Source organism: Mus pahari, chromosome 13 (genome assembly GCF_900095145.1).
Source record: "Mus pahari chromosome 13, PAHARI_EIJ_v1.1, whole genome shotgun sequence".
NCBI classification, from domain to species: Eukaryota; Metazoa; Chordata; class Mammalia; order Rodentia; family Muridae; genus Mus; species Mus pahari.
This window is the reverse complement of record NC_034602.1, coordinates 71,375,242-71,399,506: the sequence shown is the minus strand read 5'-3', so window position 1 is coordinate 71,399,506 and position 24,265 is coordinate 71,375,242. Positions and strand designations below refer to the sequence as shown.

The following is a 24,265-nucleotide window of genomic DNA, read 5'->3' as shown; positions in this document are numbered from 1 at the left end:
GAATACAATAGAAGGCACGTGTGAATGTCTACTTCTTCATTTTCTTTTTCTTTTATTTCTTTCTGGTTTTGTTGTTGATTGTGTGGTTGGTTGGTAGGTTGGTTGTTTTTTAGGATATCAGAAGTAAAAGACATTCTCCATTTGGTATATGAAAGTTTATATGTTTGTGGAGCAGTCTCTTAGTTCTGTGTTGTGTCTTTAAGAATTCTTTTTATCTACCAACAAACAAGTGTGCCCTGAGGTACTTTCCTACATGGACACACAGATTTGAAATAAAAAAGTACAATTGTTGAAAATGTTGGCACAAGGAGACTGCATGGGCCATTTGGTGACTGGAGGTGGTGCCCATTTTGGGGCTTAGGCTTCATTTATTCATTCATTAAAAGCGAAATAAAGGCTGGCAGGCATGCTTTTCTGTTCCAGGAAAGATCTTTATCAGACTCAGTATCACATAAATCTAGCAGTCATACTTTTCTAAATAAATTACATCATGGGACAACTAACCACCTGATAACCAAGGGCCAATTCAATTACAAAAGGCTAAAGGTCCCAGACACTCTTGAAATTATTTTTTACTTCTCCTGAAGCCTGAAAGGAAATGTTTTCCCAATCATATTTCACGTAGAATGTGTTTTCACAGAAATCGAAATGGGCAATCATTAGCACTGACATGTATTGCCCTTGTCTTCCAGAACACTATCAACATCTCCCAGAATTATCCAAATTAGAAATCAAGGAATTATATTTGTCTCTCAGCATAGCCAATATATCCAAACAGTCATTAACTTCCATTATGCTTAACTGCACTGTCTATCATGCTTTCTTTATTCATTATGACTGTCTACCAGTTTGCACTCCTGATAACCTTTTATGAAACAACCAATTAATTCTCCATGTTCTCGATCTACTCTCACCTTAGCGCCAGCGTAAATATCTCCTATGCAGAGACAGTATCATTAATGGCTTCCATGTAGAAAGTTCTTTGTGCTTTCTCATTGTGCCTAAAACATTTAGAATGACTAGCATCAATTACAATGATGCACTGTTTAAGCTACTATTTCTTTGTGGCTCTTTTTCTCAGTTCACTAGATCATTTCTTCACAATGAAGCCTTCCTAGCTGCTGGAGTCAATAGAGACGAACCTGACACTTAGATCAGGTTCTCGAAGTCTACCAACCAAGAATCTAAAAACATTTTTGCTCTAATAGGATTCAATATTCTTGCCCAGAAAGAGAAATTGACTTCAGGGCTTGGCAAATGTGGGCTTTTTGCTGGCTGGCTGTTAGCAGGGTATGCTCTGATTCTCTGCAGAAAATGTAACCCTGGGGCATTTATTGGAAAGCAAGCATGAGTTTCCTCAGGCAGTGATGCTGAGGGCCCAGGCTTGGTCCTGAGGGTCAAATTTGTCTGTTTCTAAGTCCATCTGCAATAACTGGATCAGAGAAATCACACATTACCTAGGGGCCAGTAGCTAATGTGGAAAATGGAGAAGGAAAAGAAGGGAATCTTCAGAGAACTGCCCTGGAAAGAGAGAACTCTGTAAATGAAATTTTAAGGAAAGGCCACACCAGTATGATTGGATTTACTTCCCTCTGGGCCAGTTTCCATCCTGTAGCTCGAGTCATCTTTTAAAAAAAAAATCGAAATCAGATTATGTAGTACTCTGTGTAAAATCCCTTCAGGGATACTCACAGCTCTTACAATGAAACCCCCATTCCTTTCACTGTTTAGAAGGCCCTGCATGGTCAACTTATGCATTAGGTCTCTCCTCCATGGTCCAGAAACTATTTTATCCACTTAGTGGGCTTTTATTTCAAGAAAAATATTATACTTCTCTTCTGTGTCTGATGCAAGATGGTGAAATTCTGACCAATTCTATCCACGCACAAATAGCAGGGGCCTTGACCAGGATTTGGCTTATGAACAAATGAATACCATGAATTTCTCATCCCAGAGTGCTTTCACTATAGTATCCTCAACTTTGATTTTGGTCAACTGATTTTCATTATTCTTCTTCTGGTTCTGTATTACATCTCCTGAGCATCTTTTCTTGACCATCCACCATGTATTTCTTTAGAGCTATACCAGTAGTTAATTATAATAATTGTGGGTGAAATCAATAATTCATCTATCATTCACTTTCCTCACAACAATATAATGTCTAAGAGGGTGAAATCTATTTTCTCTTGTTCACTACTTTATTGTCTATTCTTAAGGTATCTAACAAGTGGTATTTGCTGTAATAGTCTTATTAAAGTTAATTTGGCTTAATTGAACTGTGTATATCTGAAAAATATTGTAGTAAGATTTCAGTTGCCTATAAATCATTAAGCATATATCCAATGAGTGACTAGTGTGGTACTGAGCATAGTTCTGATGTCCGTGACATTTCTCTTCGCAGTCATCTCCACAGTGAAGAGAGATTTGAGCCAATTTTATTTTCAGCCTTTCTGATACTGGGAATAATTTACTGTTGGACATAACCATGGTTTACATGACAAAGGTTCTCTCTGATGTATTTTTGGTGTGAGTTGGTGAATTGCTTACCCAACAACTGAACTCTAAGTCATTCATAAGAAGATGTAAGCCATGCAATGGTACAAATACTTTCTGAATACTGAATATGAGTCAATTCTTTTAGAAGAACACAGAGACAAGCTGGTATGTAGTTTTCTCTAAGACTAATAAATTAACATATACTTCAGACATTTAGTGCGTATCATTCAGGAAGAAATATACCAATTGTTACATAAAATTGAAATTATATCATAATTATGTCAGCAATGTTGAGGGAAGATAAGAACATTGAGAGCTCTGTTGGGTACTTTCCTATATCTTAATTATCCCCGACATATGGGCTTCTGACTCCAGCAAGAGAATATTACTGAATTAAATTAACCTAAATTTAGATAGTGCTGAACATGTCATAGAATCATTTACTTCCAAAGGCAGAAAGTAAAAGATAAAAGAGATTGTTGGAAAATCTGAGCTACTGTGTCTTTTAGTTACCTGGTCAGTACATTAGGGTATCAATACTGAATGCATGGGATATTCATATTGATTGCTGTATTTGAACATGTCCAATAGATTCTGATGCTAAAATTAACAATATCAAATACTATGTTTTGATTAACTGTTAAGAATTATAAATTATCGCTGGACCCAGAGATAGAACTAACCAAGAAGATACTTATAATTAAGAGAACCAAGTGCCTCTTAATGAAAGGTATTAATGGGTCAATGGACAAATAAAAGTCAAAGCCAGTGCTTCTTTGCAGAAATGTTTGCCTGTTAACAGTTGTGAAAAAAATTCTCATTGTTTTACTGCTAACTATGATTTTCTCTTTTGAAAACCTTTATACTTTACAAACTTTATGAAAAAAAGGGCATTACTAACTTTCATTACCTTATATACAGTATTTAAACTATGTTTTCCACGGTTTATTGCTTTCTGCCCAAAGAAAAAAACAGGTTAAATGTGAACTTATAAAAACAAAACAAACAAACAAAAAAAACCCCTGAAGCTTCAGTACAGGAAACTAGCAAGAACTTCTAAGGACCTAGAACCTTTCCCCAAATTATATACAAATTGACTCCATAGAGAAAGCATTTGACAATGAACACACACACACACACACACACACACACACACACACACACACCCTTTCAAACTCCATCCTTGCCAAAGAAGTGATCTATAAAACTGCAGATTCATCTGAGAACCAAAAGGACCATGTACACATTTTGTATAAGATGCTTCCTCCTTTCAGGTAGTAGAGAATATGGCTATAAGTGACACTGAACAAGACACTGTGAGAAAAAATAATAATTTCTGAGACCCAGACATAACAGTAACGTGGACAGTAACATTGGATATGGGGTTATACAGACTGAAAATAATCCAGCGTAGTAGTTTAAATCAGAATGCCCCCAGCCCCTGATCCCTATAGGGTCATAAGAATGCCCCACCCCCTGATCCTTATAGGGTCATAAGAATGCCCCATCCTTGATCCCTATAGGGTCATAAGAATGCCCCACCCCTGATCCCTATAGGGTCATAAGTGTGAATTCTTGTCCCCTTTTTGGTGGAACTGTTTTGTTTTTGAAGGATTAGGAGGCATCCTTGGAGAAAATGTGTCACTGAGGCCTTTGAGACTTGAAAAGATTCATGCCATTCTCAGTGGGCCCTCCCTTTCTCTCTCATCCTTCCTCCCTCCCTCTCTCCAGCCTCTGCTTCACTCAGCCACTCCCAGAGCCATGTGTGCCTGCCTGCAGCTATGCTCTCTGCCATGATGGTCTTGGATTCTATCCCAGTGAAACTGTAAGCCCCAAATTAACCCCCCCCTTTTTTTTCCCCAAATAATCTGTCTTGGTTATGGTGTTTGTATCAAAGCAATAGAAAAGTAGAAAAGAGAATGATAAACTGAATTCCTGGGGTGGGGAGGTAACTTTGTAAAAACAAAACAAAACAAAATGAAGCAAAGCAACAACAACAAAAAACCCAGGTGATTCAAATGCATTTACATGTGTCTAGCAAAATCTAAGAACAGGGTGCTCGTCTTTTTCTGCTACTAGTTAATCTCGAGAACCTACATCATGTTCAAATAAACTCAATATGAAAAAGGAAAGGAGTGTTCTCAGAACCACACAATTCAGATCTGAGTCTAAGACAAAGCAGGCCTTCTGCATTCCTGCAGGCTTTGGTAGTACCAGCCAAACGTCTGCTCCAGGCAGTGAGGTAACGTATTTTCACTGTACAGGTATACAATTATTTTCTGGTGATTATGCCACATTAATGTTTGAGAGAGATAGTATGGTAAAATGTAAAATAAGATAGACAGCCACATATAAACAATAATCACATACTGACTTACACTTGTGTGTAGGACAGTGACAAAAGGTATGACCTCTGTTTCAAATGCGACAGTCCCATTGTATTCATAAGAAGAAACTAGAAATGATGAAGGATTTTATTACAAATAGGATTAGGCCAGGGATGGCCAGGTTCTCTTACCCCTTGCTGGTAATCTGTTCCATTAAGGAATACTTGTTATAAGACATACAGTTGGGAAATAAAGCCACAGTTCATTTTCTATCTGTGGTAATATGCCCTAGTACATTTCTGTACATGCTTTAGGTTCTAACATTGGTTGGACCACTGTTTTATCCTTATGAAGGTAAAATTTCCCCTGTATATTCTTGTCTCTTTGTCTCTGTCTTTGTCTCTGTTTCTGATTCTCATTCTCTCTCTCTCTCTCTCTCTCTCTCTCACACACACACACACACACACACATACACTCACACACACTCACACACACAACAACACAGACACACAGAACACACACAGACACACACACACAGACACACACAGACGCCCCCCCCCCCATACCAGTAATATAACCTGCTTCATGGACTCACGAAAATAATGAACTAACACTCAGTGTCAACTCCCACAGAGCAGAGCAGGGGACACACAATGCGTGTGCCCATACCAGGTCCACTCAGGAAGTTGGTATTTCCAGGAAGTCCTAAACAATATTATGAATGACTTCATTTGGGAAATACACATGGGAGAAATATGTGGATTAATTTTCGTTTGGACATTCAGCTTAAGTGTGACTGACATAGATCAGGAGACGATCCTCAGCCGTACAGTGAGTTCTCGAACATTCCTGTGGCCTTGGCTTCCACAGCTCGCACCTTTCCCACAAGCGTGTGTCGTAAATTTTTAGCTGTTATTTCTAGTGCACATCAGTGCCTCGTTGCCAAGACTTGTGAGCTTGGAAAACAGTTTCTCTCAGAAACAGGGCAACTTTACTAACACTTTTCTGTGAGAATAAAGGTAAAACGAGACAAACAGATCAAAGGTCCACCATTGACTGTAGCAACCTCTGGCAAGCTGGACCAGGAGCAGTCTACAGAACGGAGTCGCGGAGCTGGGGGACAGGCAAAGTTCAGATAACGACCTGGCAGTGGCTTCTGGAAGTTGCTTAATCCTTCTGATATTCCATGTGCTGCACAGGGAATAGCTCCACTGAGGGAAAACCGAGTCCACAGAAAGGATCGTTATTGCTAACATTGGGGGTCAATGGTCAGAGTGGCATAGGACATGAGTCTATTTGAGAGTCGATGGGTACCAAAAATCTCATTGGCTGAGCCAATGCCTATGGAGCATTTGGCCAAACTCTGCTTTCCTTCACACTGGGCTCATGCTGAGGAGAGCACAAGTAGCCTACAGCCCCAATTTGAAGACTATCAGATCGCTTTGCTCTCTTTTAAGAATTTTTCTCTGCATATTAGTTATAAATCACAAGAGACCAGACAGATGGTCTAATATTTTTTTTTGTCTGAAACTATTGAGTTTCAGACAACCTGTTTGGGAAGCATGTTATTATAGGCTTATAAGATCCTCCTTCTGACAAAAGTGAATAAAAATCTATTTTATCATTATGTGTAGAATTTCATGTCAATTAATTTCAATTCAAATTTAATTACAAATATATAGTAGGGTGGTACTGCACTAAAGACTATAAATGTCAAAGTGATGTCAAATCTGAAGAAAGAAGTCGTGGGATAATTTTGAGACGTCATGAGTGAGAGACACTGTGTGCTATTATTTCCTATGTTTGATCCATGGGCCATACAAATTAAAGCAGGCTTACTTTACCATTAACAGTAAGCTATGCTCTCTCCCTGTACCTTAGATGTTCACCATGTACTTTGGACAGTCCTGATAGATTTATTTTTGTGTATGATTGTTTTGCTTGCATATGGCTGTGTACCACATGCATGCGTGGTACCCAGGGAGGTGGGTATAGCATCAAATTTTCAGAAATTGCAGTTATAGGTAGTTGTGAACTTCCCTGTAGGAGCTCTGTGTGATCAAACCTTGGTCTTCTGCAAGAATAAACGCTCTTAACCACGGAGATATCTCTCTAGCCCTTCACAGTATACATTACATTTTATCTCCTCTCAAAAAAAAAAACAAAAAAACAAAAAAAAAACCCAAAACCAAAACCAAAACCAAAACCAAAACAAACAAACAAAAACAAACAAACAAACAAACAAACAAAAAAAACAAATACCGTGTGGGATTTAGAAGTGCACGAGAGAGTGGTAACATGTCTGGAGAACATAAACATGACCTCAGTGGCCGTATTACAAGCTTCCAATTTATTCTCTTGAGAGAAATGTGGGGGAAGGCTAAGAAATTCGTGTCTCATTTTACAGTGTGTACAGGTTGGTAAGCCAGGGAACCACCATCATAGACCATTAGAGAACAGGCCTGGAAACTCCTGAAGAAGAAGGACAGATGTCATGGCCCAATTTTATTTCAATCAATCTATTTTTTTTTTTTTTTTATTTCACTGGATGATACTGCGTGTTAACGACTCTAATTTGTGATGCTAAATCGTTGGCTCAAGACTATTTTTAACGTGAATGCATCAGGCGGCACCATCTGCTTATTTTGAACTTTAAAAAATATTTTCAGTGTGTGGATTTGCTCATTGTAATTTAATTCACACATGGAACTTAATGCTTAGCATTATTCTACTTCATTGATTATGTGCCCATTGAATCATGATTATCTTACTGAGTTTATTACAGAAAAAAAAATGTTTAAAAATAAACATTCTATTCAAATGTAAGTAAACCTTTCAGCCTTTTTCTCAGAATGCAAGTTGCAACTTAACTTTTAAAAATGCAGTATATGTTACTTTGTATCGAGATCCTACCAATTGTGTGTGTGTGTGTGTGTGTGTGTGTGTGTGTGTGTGTGTGTGTATTTCAAAGGCAGTATGATCACTGCTAACCATCATCCTGGAAGGTGGCATCAACTCAATAGCTATCAAATTTTTTTATAGGTAAAAATATCCAAAATATTGTCATTATTTATATTACAAAAGGAAGACTTCAAAATTTATGCTTTTTTTGTTTTATTTTTGAAATTTTTTTTTGAACTTGATGTGGATTCATCTAACTACAATTGCCATTGATGTTGGTAAGAACAGAAGGCCAGAGAGTTTAGGAATAGGCACTTCAATTCTTGTCTGTCTTGAAATATCCCTGGTTCTGTCCTGGACAAAGACCAAAAATGCCTGAAGGGGAATCTTTGTCACACCCAGATGCCTGGTTATAGGCCAACTGGACTGATCCCCAACCCCTATGCCTCACCACAGTTTCTGCCATACCTCCAATGGAAGTCCACAGACTAGTAGTGTCATGGCGCCCTGCATTTGGTGGACCCCGGACCCCTGCCAGGAACTCTGCCCTTATTTCCCTTAAAATTCCACCTCCAAACTCTAGTCAACTTTTCCCTATAACCCACTCACCTGTGTTCCATAAAGTTTATTCTTTGAATTCAAGACAAGAGCATGAATCAACTGATTCAATGAACGGTCTGTATGACCAGGAAGCCTTTGGCACCCTAACTCACGAGTTAAAGCCCTCATGAGGCAAGGAAGTCTCCACCTTACTTAAAAGACTTTGCTTGGGACCCCAATTACTTGTTTCAGTGTGAATAATCCCTGTTAAGGTTGTCACAAAACCCAAGATGACAACAATAAAATATCAACAAAACTTGTAAACAAAGGACCAATTATAGAATACGCCCTAACAGGTATATTTGAATGTCAGATTACATAAATTTCTGTGTTGGATTCTGACTCCAGAGTCTTCACAGATTCTCCCACAAGCTCCTTGCTTGGGTGATGCTGTCCATCACAGACATGATTCTGAGGGAGGACATTTTGCAAATGAAAAGTTTGGAGGCAAAATAAAGAAAGGGAAGAAGGTTTGGGGACAACATAAGGGGTCAACATGTCTGCTGGAGCTATGGACTGGAGCTGCCTGGTGGGTGCTGGGAATGGAACCCAAGTCTTCTAGAATAGAAGCCAGTGCTCTCAATCACTGAACTATCTAACACCAAGAACTGTGATTCTTTATGAATCCTCCTAGGAACTACAATTTACACATCTGTCACAAAATATCTGAGGCTCCAGTATTTCTCTCACTTTCACATGTATAAAATTGGGGAATGTGTCTTAAAGGCATGCACATATTTTCTATGCAGATATACATATATAATGAATTCCATTAAATTGACTACAAATTGTAACAAATGTTTTAATAATGAATGGTTTAAAAACAATAGTGCTTTTTTGTTTTTTTTTAGAAGTACTGATTAATGAGACATATGTCATGAAAAAATACTGTAATGGTGAATGCTGATTCAGGAGCTTGTTTTTATTAAGTAGTTTATGGTGAAGGCTGTGACTATTTTTTCTATTTATAGTGGCATCTCTGCTTAATTACCTTGTAATGTATTGTGACATTAATGCACTAGTAAACTATTGGAATTTACACCCCTATTCAGTAATAAAATCTGTAAATTGAAGAATGCACATAAAGTCATTGCAGGCATAAATTATGTGACCAAATGCCATGTATGGTCACATCAGACTTAAAGAACAGAAACTCTCAAATTTACTCATTAGTGGGAAAGTGCCACTGAATTTATATTCGATGGCTATTTTACAGAGAGTACAACAGTTTACTAAAGAATGTTTTGTAAGTTGTTACGCTATTTTCCTTTGGGTTCCTAAGAACATACTGGGCATAATTCAGCAGCACAGAATTAAAAAGGAACATCTGAAAAACAAGCAGAGAAATGCCATACATTCTCATAAAGAATGACAGTGCACAGGACAGACAGTTTGGACGCATAAACCAAACCCAAAGTGAATAATCAGTAAGCCAGTATGCAGAGGGGTGTGACAATCTGAAGTAGATGGAGCTATGTACATATGTTTACTCTGTGTGTGTGTGTGTGTGTGTGTGTGTGTGTGTGTGTAAAGCAGTGTTTTCCTCTTCTTTTAAGGATCTACTATAAAAAAAAAATGTGAGTAACTATATGTCCGTGTGACTGTATGCTGGGTGTGTCTGTGGTTGTCCCAAGAAGTCAGGACAAGTGTGTTAGCTCCTCTGGAGATGGAGTTATAGGCCTTTGTAAGCCATCTGTTACAGATGCTGGCAGCTGAACTCTGGTCCTGTAGAAGCAAACGCTCTTAATCATTGGGTCATCTCTAACAGCATCCAGTTTTAAAACATAAGGCCAAAGTTATCAACTATTACTTCATCATCTCAAATCACAATTAGTATTTATAAAATGAAGTAATCTGAAGCAGTGCAGCTTACCCTGAAACAAAATGATAAAGATTCCGAGTCCTCTTCCATGTTATTATGTTATTAGTTTCCTAGGCTAATATTGTAAGTTACATTTGGCCTTTTAAAAATATTTTTATTTATATTATTATATTGGTAAACAAAAATTGTAGTTTCATTATAAGAATATGGACAATTTAATAAAATACAAAAATAATATTAAAAATAAAGAGTAGTTCCTGATTCATTATCACGCATGTTAAATAGGAAAACTGATGCAGCAAAGGAAATAAAACAGAGGGAACAATCAGACCATTGAGATTAGTTTTCCTGTGCTCAATATACATAAAATTATAATAGAATTTAGGAGAAATAAAAGCTAATTGGCTAGCCAATATTAGTTTACTTGTGGTTCCATATAAATTGTCATATAATCTCACAAAAATAAGTAGCATTCCACATATTCAAAAAGCCTGATGCCATCTCAAGCAAAATAAAATCTCTAACATGCAAAAGATATTCTTACCCCTCATTCTCTCTCTTTTCCTTCTCAACTAACAGAAGAATATGAATATGGAGAGAGATGTATAATTTGACCGTACACGAAATCAATATTAGTATACAGTTTGTTCAAAAATCATTATTGAGTATAACATTTGATAGCTGAGTAGAAATACTTTGAAGCTAGAATCTAATGATAGTGTTATACCATCTCAGTGTCCTTTCTATTATCTGCCTTTGAATGAAATGTCAGTCATTGAAAATATGCAACCTTGTCTGTAATAGGATTTTGATAGTTTCTCATAATCCTCTCTAATTAAACTGTCTCTTGGATTCTGTGTGTGCCATGTGCTTATGCATCTAAGTGTGGGCAGGTGTGTGTGTGGTGCATCTGTGTGTGGAGGCATGAGGTAGAGATTCGAAGTCTTTGTCAGTCCCACTCTATCTTATTCACTGAAGCAGAGTCTCTGAATTCAATCCAGAACTTACCATCTGCCTTGTCTGGCTAGCCAGGTTGTTCTGTAGATCTCCCATCCCTGGCTGTCTAGCAGTGGAATTATAAACACATCACCATGCCTATCTGTAGGTTCTGGGAACCTCATCTTTATAGTTGTGGGGCAGGTGCTTTAACCACTGAATCATCTGTGCAGCCCCTACATGTTGTTTCTTAGTAAAACAAACAAAAGGCTGTTTTACATGAGGTAGTGACCATAAATGCAAATGGTCGAGAATCTGTGGGTCAGTTCACGTTGAGCCTTGTGTGAGCATGAGGAGCTATGAAAACAGTCACTCTATGAGCGCTCCATGTTGCATGCCTATTGATGCCTTCTTTATTTGGGTCTTGTTTAGGCAACCATGTTGAAGAGAATTCATGGTGTAATTACTTGGACTAATTTTCTTTTGAAGTTATACAAAAACAAAGGCTCTACACAGTCTGATGTATTAAGCATCAGTGGCCATGAGTGATCATTTTTCATTCTGTATCAGCTCAAAACCACAGATCAATATGAAGGGGATGCCATCTGAAATCTGGGTTCTTAACAATGGCTACCCACTTTTCTGTGAATTTCTCAAGGTCTGGCATGAGCCAGGTACTTAATATGCATTATTTCCTTCTGATAAGCCTCACAGACTGGTCTAGTAGTTTTTGTTGGACAGATGGCAGAGCAACCTGGTTCCGAAGCCTATTTTTCTCCCTATACACTGCTGCAATGAACTCAAATAGCAGTAATAGCTGTACATTGCGCAGGACCTACCAAATGTCACTCTGTTCCACGTCCCTGCTCCTCACAAGCGTGTTAAATTCCACCTTCAGGTCTGTGAGATGGTTAAAGATACTCAAAGCAAGAGTGCCTAAAACTTCCACATCAAACGTTTCAGAGTCAGGCTAAATTTATTTTCTTTATACATGACTTTACAAATGTCTTAAACTCTACTTCTCCATGAGCCTTCCCTAACAAGAGATAATTCACCTCTTCTCTTGAGGTCTGAGGCTGGCTACATGACTTTCTGTGGCAAGTATGACATTAACTAGCACCACTCAAGGAGAGGCTCACCCAAATACTAGTCCTCCCATTACTCAGACTCCCTTCTGCCATGGCAGTGAAGGTGGTAGACTAGATTGAAGATCAACTGGAGGCCTGAGACCACTACCTTAAATGACAGCAAGATATGTGTGACATACTCCCTTACAAATCCAGCCAGAATGCTGACCACTAAGAACCCAGCCAACTAAGCACAATGCCAATTCAACCAGACATCACTGTAGTATCATGTTTGCTGTCTAGATTTATCACATTTTGGAGTAGATTCCTTATCCACTCCAGCCATGACTTTATTTAAATACTCTTTCTCAAATTATACTGGGGTCATATCTAAAGCATTAGAATATTATGATAAAGTACCCACATTTTGTAAATAGTCCTTCAGCCTTAGTGAGAACTATATTCTAATTCTTAGCATGTACAAATCAATGTATCAATTCACATTCATGCCTACTCTTTGTGAGGGATTCTGTTGTTCTCACCAGGTATCTCTATCACTTTGCATTGCTATAACAAAATATTTGAGACTGGATAATTAAAAAAAAAAGATACAATATATTTCCCCACAGATTTGGAAGCTCTGAAATCCAAGAGCAAGAGGCTGCCAGACTCAGTGCTGTAAAAAGGTTGTTCTCTGGATCGAAGATGATCACCTTCACGTGGAAGGGTAGGAACACAACACAGCACCTACCTAGCTTCTTCCCCTTTTATTTTAGCATCAAAGCATCATTAAGAGTAGAGGCTCTATTTTACAGCTATTGCACTCAGGGTTAAATTTCAAATTTCAACATAGAAACTGGAAAAGGTACCAACATTCAAGCTACCTTAGCTTAGTCAATCAACACTGCCACATAAGAGGCACCTTTGCCACATCCCTTGGCTATCGAGTCAGACTTAAGCCTCTAAAGACATTTTTCAGATCCTCTTATCAGGCATAATTCCAGTTAAGTATGCCATCATCTTTTATCTTAATTACTGAGAGTCACCTTTGTTTGCCAACACCTTCCCCAGCTAGCTCATCATCTTCCCTGATGTCACAGAGATTATCCCTGTCTCCAGAGCTGATACCATGGTACATTATTCATTTTAGAGGAAGCACCCCAAAGGGGCTTTTTCTCAGGACAAGACACAAAATCCTTGGTATAGGATATGGAATCCTTTAAACATGGTCACATCTCATCATTCTAACCATCCCTTCCCTCATGCTCTTTTAAGGACAACAACAAAGAAAACCTCACACTTTCTGTGTTGGCTCTTGGTGCCATCTCCCATGGGATTCCTTTATGTTCCCTCTATTTTTTTTCCTCTTGTAAAACAGAAAAATAAAATTTTTTTTTTGAGCAGTGTGTACTCTATCACTTTTTCTGGCTGGTCATTTGGACAGAAATCACTAGGGTACTGTCCACTATGGACCAAGATCAGACCAGTGGCTGGGATATAGTAATTAGGGCAATATGTCCTCCAGGAGCAAACAGACAAGGAAGAAAAGCACACACCCTCGCCAATAGAATACAATGTCTTCAGGGGAAATAACCAAGGCACCCGGGCAGAGAATGACTCTTTGGAAATCATGGAACTCTGCCAGACAGGTGGAAAAAGCACAGCCTCCTAGTCCACTAGAACCTTACAGGATGCACAAAAGATAAGAGTCTTGTGCCAGCAAGAAATTCTCAAGCAGAAGGCATGCGCAAAATAATGCACGCCTACTGACTTTTGCCAAACCACTGATGGGTTTATTAGAAAACATGCCATATTTAAGACCAAAAAATTAACCTGCATATACTTGTTAGTTATAAAACTGGAAGGCATGACTGTGGAACATTAGGTCTGAACACTATAAAACATTTTGAAGATTAGGGACTGGAATTTCCTTAAAAACAGGAAAAAAAATGAATTCTGGCTTTATATATCCTGCTAATAAATGTTACCTTTCAATTTTTATTGTGCCTTAGTAATAAAAATATTTCCAAGTGAATAGTGACTTTTGTTGACATCCATGTAAGGTAGTTGTAATTTATATAATTTTATGGATCAACAATTATATTGACATCACAAAGACTTTTAAAATTATTCATTAAAGTACTAATTTTCAAGGAAAAATTCTTTCACTGTGATTTTGATTATGACATTACAAGCAAGTATCCTACTCTAAAAAAATCCAATGACAGAAAAATAAATTTGAGCAATGATCTGGTGATCTGTCACCCTGAAAAGAATTCAAATAGTCCTCTATTAGATGCCCCAGGATCCATAGTTTTTGAATAAATGGACTCATCTATTTCTTGGAACAGTATTTCATGCTTTTGTTTATAAGTAAGATTTTTTTTCACATGCTACTTTTCATTTTCATTTTTGAAAAGGTACTGCACTGCGAATGAATATTACAACCTCATCTTGTTTCATTCATTCCCCTTACTCAGCACCGAACACTGTTTCTTTGCCTCAAGTCAAGAAAACTCACCTCTGACAGGGGGTCTTTCTAGGTCAGAGTCAAGGTGAATTGGTGGCGAGATGTAGGAAACTTGTCCATGATGTACTGGCCCTGTGAACACAAGAGAAAACGTTAAGACATCATAGGGACCATGATACATCTCAGGGGGTAAAGGTACCTGCTACCAAGGCAGACTACCTGAATCAGGATCCCTAGGCCAACATGGTAGAGGGGAGAAATGACTCCAACAAGCTGTTCTCAACATTGAATCTCAATATACATGTTTGGATACACACACTAAATAAACAAACACATTATAGTTGTCTTTTAACTTAAATTTTTTTACAGTAGTCGAACACTTTTGTTCCACACAGAAAAAAAATAGCTAGTGTACATTATAAAACAATCTTCTTAAACATAAACCAAAACACCGGCCAATTCAAATGATTTTTCTTTCTAGCCATGATAGATTTTTAAAATGATTTATATATTTATTTAGGAGTTCCCCTTTCTCCCTCCCTCCCTTCCCTCCTTCTTCTTTCCTTCTTTCCTTCTTTCCTTCCTCTCTCCCTCCCTCCTTCCCTCCCTCCCTCCTTCCTTCTTTCCTCTCCTCCTTCTTCTTTCCTTCCTCCCTCCCTCCCTTCCTTTCTTCCTTTCCTCCCTCCCTCTCTCCCTCCCTCCCTCCCTCCTTTCCTCTTTCCTTCCTTCCTTTGTTCCTTCTTCCCTTCTTTTTCGACAAGCTCTTATGGGGCCCAGGCTGATTTTAAACTTGTTATGGAGTCAAGAATGACTTGCCTATATTTCTCAATTGCTGGGACTAAATGTGTGTGTGTGTGTGTGTGTGTGTGTGTGTGTGTGTGTGTGTTTAATATTTAGTTTTTCCTTCAGTGAGATTATAGATAATTATGGAGAGATAAACTGGGATTTAAGAAAATTCGAAAGCCTCAAAATTAATATATCCATCTGATTATTTTAATGTTATTAGGAAGAAGTGAACTTTTAGCGTTCTGGCTCCAGAGCGCTGGCTCCAGAGTTGTAGGCACTGCCAGCTGTATTTATTTCACTGCCCATAAGTGCTAAACAATCTTCAGATGGGCACTTGATGGACGGGTAATAACTGGATGGCACTTAGGATGCTGAAAGCCTGACACACATGTTTTTCTCTAAGGCATTTCTCCCACAGTCAGAATAGAAAGGCATTCTAACCTGCTTGTTTTAATTTGATGGAAAAGGAAGACCTAGCCAAAATTCAAACAGCAAGTAGATGGGTTCATTCTCTACTCTTAGAAAGCCTGTTTCCCATCACGAGTGTCTTTGTAATATATTTTATCTCATAAATAAAAATACAAATTTTGATTTGAAAAATTAAATGAGCATTTTTTAAAAAGTACACTTATTTTCCCAGGCTTGGGGACATAGTACAATTATGCCCTCCCTGATGCCCAATAAATAACATAAAAGCAAAGAAAGATGAAGTGAATTTACAAAAAATGTCTAATGTTCAAAGTAGCTATCATTTGTACTGAAGATCCAGCAAGCAATTAGGATTCTGAAGCAAGAAAGAATAATTACAAAGTCATTTCATGTTCTGAAGCAACTTCGTACAAAGAAGACTTGGTAGAGATGGAGAAGGCACCACTTTCTTTCTACGTGGGAATATGTAGTTATACTTCACACATTTACTATAGCCATTTACAGGGTTGTTAATCTCTTCTCCTAAACAAGGAAAGTTAATGATACATAGATTATGATAACAGTTAGAGTAACCTTCCCGTTTCAAGTAATATTCCACTTGTAATAAACACTGCTGATTCCTCTTACGAGGCACATTTCAAATAATTAATATGGCTCCCCGTTGATGAGAACTGCTGTGGCTCCCAGCGCTTTCCTCACTAGCAGTAGAGATGGCAGATCTGATATAATGCACTCAGTCCTAAGAATATTGCACATCCACTGCTGTATTCCAGTGGAGTACTTAAAGCACTATTATAAAAGGAAGGAAGATGTTACCAGTTATGCACAGTTACCAGCCCATGCTGAAAATGGCTTATTAAAAAGTTCACATTAGCTTAACTGTAAAACCACCTGTTCAGATACACTGTATGGTTGGCTGAAAAAAAATTTTACTTTTAAAGTTTCGTATTAAAGAGGCATACATCAGTGTAAAAGGCTAAAAATAATATATCACTGTCTTGGCATTTGCCCCAGTAATCTCACTGCATGAAATAATATTGGTTTCATGTCTGTTACTGGAACATAGCTTTTTACCATATTTGACAATATCTACCAGGCAGCTACCAATGAACATCCACCAGCACGTGGACTATTTGCAATGTGAATGTGCACATATTTTAAAGCAAAGAAACAAACAGGAAGAGATGGGCAACTTTATCAAGCACTTGTAAGTTTGGGATTGTTTTGATCAAAATGTGGTTTTAATTTATCATATCATTTTTACTCAAAGAAAGTCTCTGTACCCTAAATCCTTTGGAAAACAGGAACAGACTTTAAAGAGAATCATAGTCTCTTTGTAACTGTCACTCTTATATTCTATTTGAAGAAAAGGAGTAATTCAGTGTTTTCTTCTTCTTGGCCTACAGGTATAGGGAGTCTGGAGATTATACCATGGGCACTGAGACAGGACTGTTAGAGGCTCATTTACCATCATATTCTTTCTCAGTCCTGGGAAAAATTTAGCAAACTGAAGATGGAGTGTGCCAGGGAAAGCTACACTGACTGGAAATGACAATCCGCTAAAGGCAAGGAAGACACTGAAGTTCTGACTTGGAGAACAGACGCTAGAAACTACGAAGCCTGCTGCTGACTCGTTTGTTAGCATTAGCCGTACAATTGGAAATCACATTTACAGCAGTGTAGGTCGGTAGTATCTCCACAAAGATACATAAAAATACAATGCCTTTCTTATTATGTGGCTAAGAATGGTCACCAGAGAATGGAGAGTACAACATGCAGCTTGAAATGTCACAACTGAGTGTGCGAAGCCCTCCCCTCTTTATTAAGAATTCTTTCAAGGGCGATCCAGAGAGAGGGCTCAATGTTTAAGAGAACTGACTGTTTTTTCCAGAGTATCCCTGATTGATTATCAGCACCCCATGGCAGGTAACAATGGTTCCTCCCTCAGTTCCAGAGGATTTGACATTCTCTTCCGGTCTCCAATCCCTGTACATATGTGGCAAGCAGACATCTATGAAATCAAAGCACCCACACACCCTCTAATTTTCTTTAATCTCTAAAATAAAATTATTTCAAAAAAGTAAAAATTTCAAAATATCATTAAAGCCACTAATAAGCTTCACAGTTACTTTGCCTATGGTGCTCAAGGTCCTGCATTCAATTCCCAGCATTATCAAGAGAAAACAAAATTAAATCAGTTCAAGACAACTTCAGCAGGTTAAAAACTTGGTAAACAGCTCTGGTTTAAATAGATTTCACAAGTTCTCTTGGATAAGTGCATATCTGCTCTTTAACCATACACACCAAGGTCTGCTCTTCTGTACTTGATCAGTCTACTCCTTAGAATCTTAACTTATACACTCAAGTGTGTGACAACTGCGACTAATGACAGCTACTTCTGCTATCCAAATTAAAAATATCTTTCTCTCCATCACTCTCCTGAATTTTTCAGTTTATGCTTTCCACGAATTTTGAAGAAAAAAATACTAATGAAATTTTTATTTCAATTACATTGAGTTAGAGAAGAAACATTAAAACGTTTATTCTATATTGTTTTAAAGGATTCGTGTATTATTTTTGTTGTCGTCATATTTATAGTTTTAGCTTTTAAAAGATGAACTCTCATGCAGCATGGACCAGCTCATATGTGAACACACTAACTGGCTCAGGATGATCTTCAACATTTGATTCTCTTTTTCAAAGTGGATATACAAGGAATAAGCCCAACTAAGAACATTATGTTTTTATTACATAGAATTAACTTACTATTTCTAGGAGACAAGAACATTTCATTAGGCATATGTTGTAGTATTTTACTTCTTCCAAGTTGAATTTTAAGTAAAAGTTTGACATTTTGTGATAACTTTGTCCTTTTTTACTTTGGAATGGACCTCAAGGGCTTTTTTTTTTTTTTTGTCTACAGAGTGGTAAGAGAATGCATTAAATAAACATATTTGTTAGTATTTGCTGATGATTAGTTATTGCCTCTAAATATTAAGTTTTATTTAAACTAGGCAAATACACTGAAAACAACATTATAAAGGTTTTCTGTTGTATTTAGATAGTAAGCTTCACTTATATATTTATATTTTCTCCTTTTGTTCTACAGAATTAAAAGTGTAAAAGTGATTGTATAGGTTTCAATTAGAAGGAAGGGGTTCCCTATTGTCTCTAATTTCATTTTTAACTTAATTTCCTGTAATGTACATATGTTGAGATTTCCAAAGCCATTAACAAGAACAACAACAACAAAAACCCCTAAAGTTTTGTTTGCTTGTTCGTTTGTGTGACAGTACCTTCTAGGTAATCAGCTCTGTCAAGGTGAGGCTGAATATATCCTCCCCAGTGCCAGATATCACTGAAGTGGATAGAACACAAGCTTCCTTCTTTCTGTGAGAGCTGTGTGGCTGCAGATGGAGCTGCTGGTGGAGAACAGAATGACTCTGTGGTCTGAATCAGTGGTGAGAATGACTAACAAGGTGTTCCCAAGAAGCAAGTGCGACAGTAGAGTGAGTAGAGTGTGCCTGCCGGTAAGTGAGGGGCATGCTTACAGACCAGTAAGAGCTGCAGAGGGGTGAGTAAGAGGCATTCATATAGACCAATAACAACTGTGTTGTGGATGAGCCTGGTGCTGTTTGTATTTTGATGCTAATTCTGATCTCCAGGGAGGGGCAGCAGGCAAGGAGTGAGTCCTGTACTCAAGTGACTTCTTGTGAATTAGTCCCCTAATGAATAAAGGATCCAATCACTGGGTGTGTAGGCAGGACTTCCGGGTTGGACAGAGGAAGAGAGGAAGCAGGAGAGAGTTAGGTCCTTTTGGATAGGGATAGTGTGAGGACAAGATGTACTTACAAGTGCCTCCAGGTTTCAGTGGTGGATCCTTCAGGATTTGCCATCGGAGGATTTAGATTTAATATAGCTTGCAAGTTGGATTTTAGTTGTTGTGCTCAGCAACTGAGTTACCATTGTTTCTGAACTAAGTTTGTGTTGGGTTCAAGAGAGAAAGCTACAGCAAACTGTTGGTTTCCCTGAAGTGCACCTCAAAGGTAGTGGGGGTTTTGAAACGTGGGGCTGGCATGGTAGTGACCTGCAAGCTGGGTGGTAGTGACTTAGAGAGCTGGGTGGAGAGATTATGGAACACTGAGTCAGAGGTCTCCACGAGATAAAAATAGGTCAGCCATGCACTGGCAGGCAATGGCCAGCCAGCCTGCATGGGCAGAGAGTTGTTGACTCAAGAGGGAGAACATGCTGGCTCTTTTTATTATTTCCTGCAACACAACTGTTTGGGGTTTCATTGTGGATACCAATCTCAATGTTCTTACTTAGTTATTGTGTGCGTGTGTGTGTGTGTGTGTGTGTGTAGGGGAGGGAAGAACAGAGACAGACACAAAGAAACAGAAAGATTCCTAGATTGACAGATACTACTGTGCTTAGGTGGTTAGAGAGCCAAAGAGCTAGCAGAATCTGAAAGCATTCAGTTTCTCTAAAGAAGATGATATCTGACAGTAAACTAACAGAAAGCAAAGAAGCTAAAAAAGGACCAAAACACCCAAGATTCCTTCTACTCCTTGAGTTCTGCAACACAAATCCCAGCATACTAATTAAGGAAAATAAGGAGGAGGCTGGTGACTGCGCTAAACATTTGGCCAAGAGAATGAAGGAAGCCAGTGTGTGTGTGTGTGTGTGTGTGTGTGTGTGTGTGTGTGTGTGTGTGTGTGTGTTCAGGGGGACTTCCAGGAACAGATTGCTAAGAGACTTACACTATCATCACTGAGAGCTTCTGCTTCTGAGTCCAGCCAAAAATAAGTCTTTAAGAACAACAAATACATGACCAGTTTTTTAAGCAACAACATCATCACAACAACAACCACAACAAAACCAAATGAGATCGGCAGGAACCTCTGCACAATATGCAGTTTAGGCATAAGGATTATTTTAAGGCAAAGACAATTGAGAATCAACACATGTGTCATAATTCTCATCTCTCTATCTGTCTAAAAGCAAAGTATACATTTCCATGTAAGGTATCAGTGGAGGAGAGAAACCCTACCATGGAATATGAAGCATATAAGATGAGATGCACATCAGATCTCACTAAATCAGTCAAAAGTTCAGTGAATTCTCCCTAATTTCCCAGTCTGTTGCCCAAAGCAAATCATGTCTTGAAGGGTAAATTCTTTGTCCTTTGCTAAAAGAACATATAAAGTTCTCTGAATGGATCTTCTATTTTACAAATATTTAAATATGCTAATAAGAATCTTGTGTTTTCTTTCTCTAATATGCCTTTTGCTAGGTGACTTTTCAAACTCAAAGAAGATAAGCTAAAAAACAGAGGAAAGGTTTTCTGTCTTGGCAAAGAAGAATGACAGGAACAAAATTAGAGATCAGCTTCCAAGCTCATTTTCATTTAAATATTATTGAGGTCATATATATATATATATATATATATATATATATATATATATATATATATGCTGCGATACAATTCATGTACCATAAAGTTCCCTCAAGTTATAATTCAATATTTTTAGAAAAATATATCAAGAGACTTGCATAACTCACCCCTGTAATTAATTGTAGACCAATTTCCTCACCACAAAAAGAGAACCTCAAGCTTCATTAGCCCTCCCTCCTCATTTCTCCTCAATTTATCTCTGCTCTAGGCAATCACTTAGCTCATTTCTTTCTCTATAGATTTGCTTATTCTAGACTTTTCTTATAAATGGAATTACATGTCCCCCTTTGTTATCAGCTTTTGTCACTCAGCATAAATTTTCAAAACTCATTTATGTTGTAAATCATTACTTCCCTTTTCTCATCAAGCAATTTTTCACTTAGTAGCTCCTCCATATTTTATTTATGCAATCATCAATTCCTGTGATGGGCACTTCAGATAATTTTCACATCCTGACTACCATTAAAACCTATGTCAGGACCTCACAAGTTTGTCTTTTTGGCGGCTTTTTCTTTGATAGTTTCCTGGGAGGAGGATTACAGCATCTTATGGAAATTCTCACCCTAGTTCCATCCTTTGAGGAACTTCTAGATTGATTTCAAAAGATTCCATCATTTGACTTTCCACAGCAAGGTAGCATTCAGAAAGGCATGGAGACCCTTTCCAATTTTGTTTCCTTTTAAGATGACAGAACAATAAATTCAAGGTTGGCCAAATGTTGAAAAAATCCCATTTAAAATGGCTGAAATATAGAGAATAAGCAGTCTTACTGAGTAAAGTAACAAATTAATCAATCAATTAATTAATTTTAATTTTAGTTAATTACAAACAGAGGCTGTGGGCCTAGCATTGTGTAGTTCATCCATATTGAGAGGATACAAGGAGATGATACTCTTGTAAATGGAGAAAAAAAATGAGAAAGAAGAGTAAGTCATGCTTTGAAATAAAAATCTAAGATAGTCTGTGTTGGGTATGACAAAAATGCCAAAAATTTTAGTCTGGTCAATAGAGCCCAGAGCTGTAGCAAAAGTGTCAGGCTATTGTGGATTCTGGAAAAGGAGTATTTTTCTCCTTTCAATGTCTTTTCAACTTTCATTTAATTTCTATTCATTGAAGAACCCCATGCAATTTCTACTAGGGTTCAAATATAGAAAGGATTTGACCAGCTTTCAGTAGGGCAAAGGTTTTATTTTTTTGCTTCCCAATACCTCACTTGCACATCTGAGAGCAAAAAGACATTTCACAGAACCATAGAATTGAGAGAGAAAAGCATTTAATAGCTTACAGCCCAAACCCACGTTTTAGTACGAAGAGATTGACAGCTTGGGGCGCTGAAGAGTTTTTCAAGTGACAATATGAGTGGCTGTCATTAGGATGACGGTAGAGACAGTAAGAAAGGATCCAGTAGTATCCCTACTGTGCCACCTGGGAAGCTGCTGCAGGAAGACATTGTTTCCTAGGTGTGTGGAACATGACCTGTCAAAAGTCTAGAGACACTCAGAGGTTCAGAGCCATTTGTTTTTGGAAATATACATTTGTTTTCTTCAACTAGAGGCAGCCACATAGAAGATCGTACTTCTTGTCACAGGTTTCCTATATTAGCATGCAGCTTCTGACACTCCTTAGCTACCCAGGGCAACAAATAAGGCACCATGACCTCAGTCCCCTCATTTGTATGATGGGTTTATAAAAGTGCTGACCTCAGAGGTTATTGTGAACATTATATGAATCTGTAAATACGAACTAATGAGAACAGTGTTTGGTACAAAATTAAGTATTTAGCAATGTTTAGCTATTTTAATTACAGATTCATTCTTTCATTAATAATTCATCAGTCACAGGTACCCTTTAAAGTAGTTTGCATGTATCACACAATAAAGTGCTAATTCATATCCTTAAGTAGATGAAGAAAAAGTAGCAGTAATCACAATTACATCAACTATATTATGGGTTCTAGGGGCTAAGCACAAAAAGAAAGGCTTAAAATTGGGCACACGGAGTTCCAGCGGGGAGAGACAGGCTTCAGTTTTTTGAAGGATGCTAAGTGAAGGCCTAATTTAGTTGTCCTGACAGCATCTGAAACACTGGAGAGATGACTCTGATGGACAAATATTCAAAGATCAAAAGGGAATCACCAGTGTGGTCTCAACAGGTAAATGTCCTTGCCTGAAGACCCACCTGTACCCTGGAACCCACATAGAGGGGGATGAGAAAACTCCTTTCCACCTTAAAGTAAAACAGTCCTCTGACCTCCATACAGTATATGTGTATGTGTGTGTGTGTGTGTGTGTGTGTGTGTGCGTGCATGTGCGCGTGTGCGCGTGTGTGTGTGTGTGTGTGCGCGCGCGTGTGCATGCGTGCATGTGTGTGTGTGTGTGTGTGTGTGTGTGTGTGTGTTAGGTTCAGTTAGCTTGTGTGTTTGGAAAATTGAATCCAGAGCCCTGATTGCTAACTGTGTTAACCACCTTACTTTTCTATAGCACATAACCGAGATGAGAGCATTGATAAGGAAGAAATGTTTATTTTATTATTGAACTATCAGTTCTTGCCACTTGGCCCCTTGCTTTTGAGCCAGTTACAAGGCATCAGATTTTGGTAAGTAGGGACAGATATGTGGTGCCCACCTCCTGACAGCCTAGACGTGAAACAGGATAATGGCTTAGGGTACCTACTGTTCTCAGCTTCTCTGAGAAGCCCACAATGACCACTGGACTATTTTCTATGGCACCCCACCTCATCAAGGTTCCACCACTTCCTAGAGGTCCCTCCGGTTCGGTTCGCTGAGAAGTCCTTAGGCAGAGAAGCTTATGTTCTGTATCACACTCAAACCTTAGGACCAGCTCAGTGTTCTAGCGCTTAGCTGTCAGACTGGACTTCAACCTGCTTTTGATGATTAAGGTTTAAGCTAGCAAATATGTTGGTATGAAAGGCTTTTTTTTCCTGTCTCACGTCAAAGGTAGATATATGCTTATAAAA

At 38.2% G+C, this 24,265-nt stretch overlaps 1 protein-coding gene across 22 annotated transcripts in view; it reads right to left on the bottom strand.

Moving 5' to 3' along the window:
• Adgrl3 (adhesion G protein-coupled receptor L3) overlaps nt 1-24,265 on the bottom strand; it is a 777,100-nt gene that overhangs the window by 232,518 nt on the left and 520,317 nt on the right. For all 22 annotated transcript variants that reach the window (XM_029545394.1, XM_029545383.1, XM_029545393.1 and 19 more), the window contains one exon: nt 14,671-14,751. In XM_029545394.1, the coding sequence (XP_029401254.1) occupies nt 14,671-14,751 (81 nt within the window). The remainder of the gene's footprint in view (nt 1-14,670; nt 14,752-24,265) is intronic.